The sequence below is a fragment of the Penaeus chinensis genome, chromosome 7 (assembly GCF_019202785.1).
Source record: "Penaeus chinensis breed Huanghai No. 1 chromosome 7, ASM1920278v2, whole genome shotgun sequence".
NCBI lineage: Eukaryota > Metazoa > Arthropoda > Malacostraca > Decapoda > Penaeidae > Penaeus > Penaeus chinensis.
This window is the reverse complement of record NC_061825.1, coordinates 7,537,188-7,539,687: the sequence shown is the minus strand read 5'-3', so window position 1 is coordinate 7,539,687 and position 2,500 is coordinate 7,537,188. Positions and strand designations below refer to the sequence as shown.

Sequence of the window (2,500 nt, the reverse complement as noted above, 5' to 3'; positions counted from 1 at the left end):
AATACTATGCAGCTATCCATTGCCCTTAGAGTTTTAACCTGAAAACTTGTGGTGAAAAACCTGGTATACAAGTGAATATATTGTTTTTGTTAAAAACATTATAAAGGAAATTATTGATATCACCTAATTTTTTGCTTTTGAAAACTTTAGTGGCCTGGTTCTCAAAACATGAATACTATTAAAATTGGGGGAAAAAGAGTGTCATTGATTTGTTACTTACTGCAAGGATTAATGATTATGTATCCCAACTTCTGGCCAAATTATCATAGCCATAAATAAATAAATAAATAAATAAATAAATAAATAAATAAATAAATAAATAAATAAATATCCTCTATATCTTACTAATGATTGCATCATAACATGGGATGTGTAGTATTTGTTCTGGATATATTTCAAGATTAGCTTGACGTATATCAAAAATACATTTGACTTGACCTGAAATACAACTGAAGATGGAACACTATAATAATGAGTTACATATGTAATTAGTGTTGCATCATATTAGAGATAATAAGGCAGTAGATATTCTTGTATGTCTGTACACATTTCATTAGCTGGAAGAGTTAGAAAGATAATCCTGATGTGTGTGGAGGTGTATTTCGGATGGGGGCAGTGTTTGCTTTCTCCGTGTAAGCTTAATAACTGAGTGAATAGAGGCCAACCCAGTGCATTCAAGATATGTCTATGGCCATTGTAGTTATTGATCTGTATGAATATTTACTTTTGTTTTATGTATTGATTATTAACACAGCCCATACTTTCAACATAAGGAATTTAATCCATTGGTGCAGGTATATGCACTATCCATAGAAGATTTATTACTTTTTTCATCCAGACAGCTTCACAAATGCTGTTACTATAGATCAACTAGCAGGCCTGATCTCGCCTTATTTTCCCATTCCTTTGTCTCTGTTGATTATTACAATGTTATGAAGAAGACAAATAGCAATAAAAAATTAAAAATAAATAAGAATCTTTCCAGAAGTCAAGGGAAAGGATAAACAGGTGAAATCATCTTAATTAGTGGTTGATTCTTCGCTGACAGAGCACTTGCGGTGCCATCTGTGTAAATAAGATTAATAAACTATAATCACAGTGGACATGGCATGCAGGATACCATACTGGCATCAATAGGTTATGAGCTGAGGGTTTATAACTAATTCCCCTTCCCCTTTCCCTTTTACCAGGCAAAGGAGTTGTTTATCACTATGATCCAGTAGGCCATATGGAGAAGCTGACTTTCAGTGCTGCAGGAGCATCTGTATCACTCATTCAGCCGTTCCTGGACAATCAAGTTGGTGCCTTTAACATGGAGGGTGTGGATCCTCCTAAAATGACCAAGGTAAGGCAGAGCGAATGAAGAGCTGCGGTAGTATCTAGCTCTAGAGAAGATTTCCCGGTGTGGGATTTGTCAGGAGACATTCACAAACATTACGCAGTTATAAAATTGATGAAAAATTGCTCAAGCAAAAAAAAAAAAAAAATTTCTGCACGTATTTTACCAAATAAGTTTAAGCCATGTCATTATAATGAAATAATTCTTTATACCAAAAATACAGTGTACTAAGTGATGAAATTATTGGAACTATACTTCTTTGATATCAGCATATATAGCAACATTTCATAAACATCTAGGAAATGTATAATGAATTATTCCCATTGTTTAAGAACTTGGTAATTTTTTGTCATATTTCAAGTAAAATACTCGCTCTTTTCAGGAACTTGCTCGCCAGCTGATTCATGATTCCTTTGTGTCTGCTGCTGAGCGTGACATTAATACTGGAGATGGCATCATTATTTACACCATAACTAAGGATGGAACTTCAGAAGAAAATATAAAGTTGCGCATGGATTAGATGTGTGGAGAACCTCATTAATTTTCGCAGAAACCTTAAATTGAATTTGCATTGTGTGGAATCGCATTATTTTCCAAAGCCGTAATTACTTGTCAACTGAATGCAATGTCTATATTATTCATGTCATTTAAAGTGAAGCATGTTTATTTCTTTACATGGATGTAGGTTTCAGAACATTTTGAATAAAAGTTTAATAAATCTTTTCTGTTTATTTAAAAATTCATATATACAAAGAAGAAAATCACAAATTCCCCAGAAGGAAGGAAACCTTAGAGAAGAGGAAGATTTCCTGTAATCTTATCTACAGCTGTTACAGATGCAGGTCCTACAGCTAAGACAGTTGCTGAACCTTTTTCCACCTGAGTTCTTCCGGCATCATGAATAAGCGTAGTTTCTATTCCTGCTGCCATTGCCAGCTGTTAAAATAAAATTAATGTAATTAAAAGCAACAAATGCTTTTCTGCATACAAATATATCTACTATTACCACCAACCATAGCTCTTATAGAAAAAAAAAATTACTTGAGAGGAATTCATCTCACCAACTCCTATTTCTACTTCTCTTATGATGAGTATTACCAGTGTACCTAGTATTAATGAAACTTAAGAATGAGAAGAAAATTTACTCGCCTGTGACAAATG

General features: G+C 33.5%; 1 protein-coding gene and 1 pseudogene across 1 annotated transcript in view; one reads left to right on the top strand and one right to left on the bottom strand.

Moving 5' to 3' along the window:
- Nucleotides 1–2,059, top strand: part of LOC125027254 (proteasome subunit beta type-1-like) — an 8,883-nt gene extending 6,824 nt beyond the window's left edge. The window contains exons 4-5 of the mRNA XM_047616220.1: nucleotides 1,191–1,345; nucleotides 1,722–2,059. Of these exons, the coding sequence (XP_047472176.1) occupies nucleotides 1,191–1,345; nucleotides 1,722–1,859 (293 nt within the window). The 3' untranslated portion in view covers nucleotides 1,860–2,059. The remainder of the gene's footprint in view (nucleotides 1–1,190; nucleotides 1,346–1,721) is intronic.
- The window catches only part of LOC125027255, a 5,853-nt pseudogene continuing 5,406 nt past the window's right edge, over nucleotides 2,054–2,500 (bottom strand).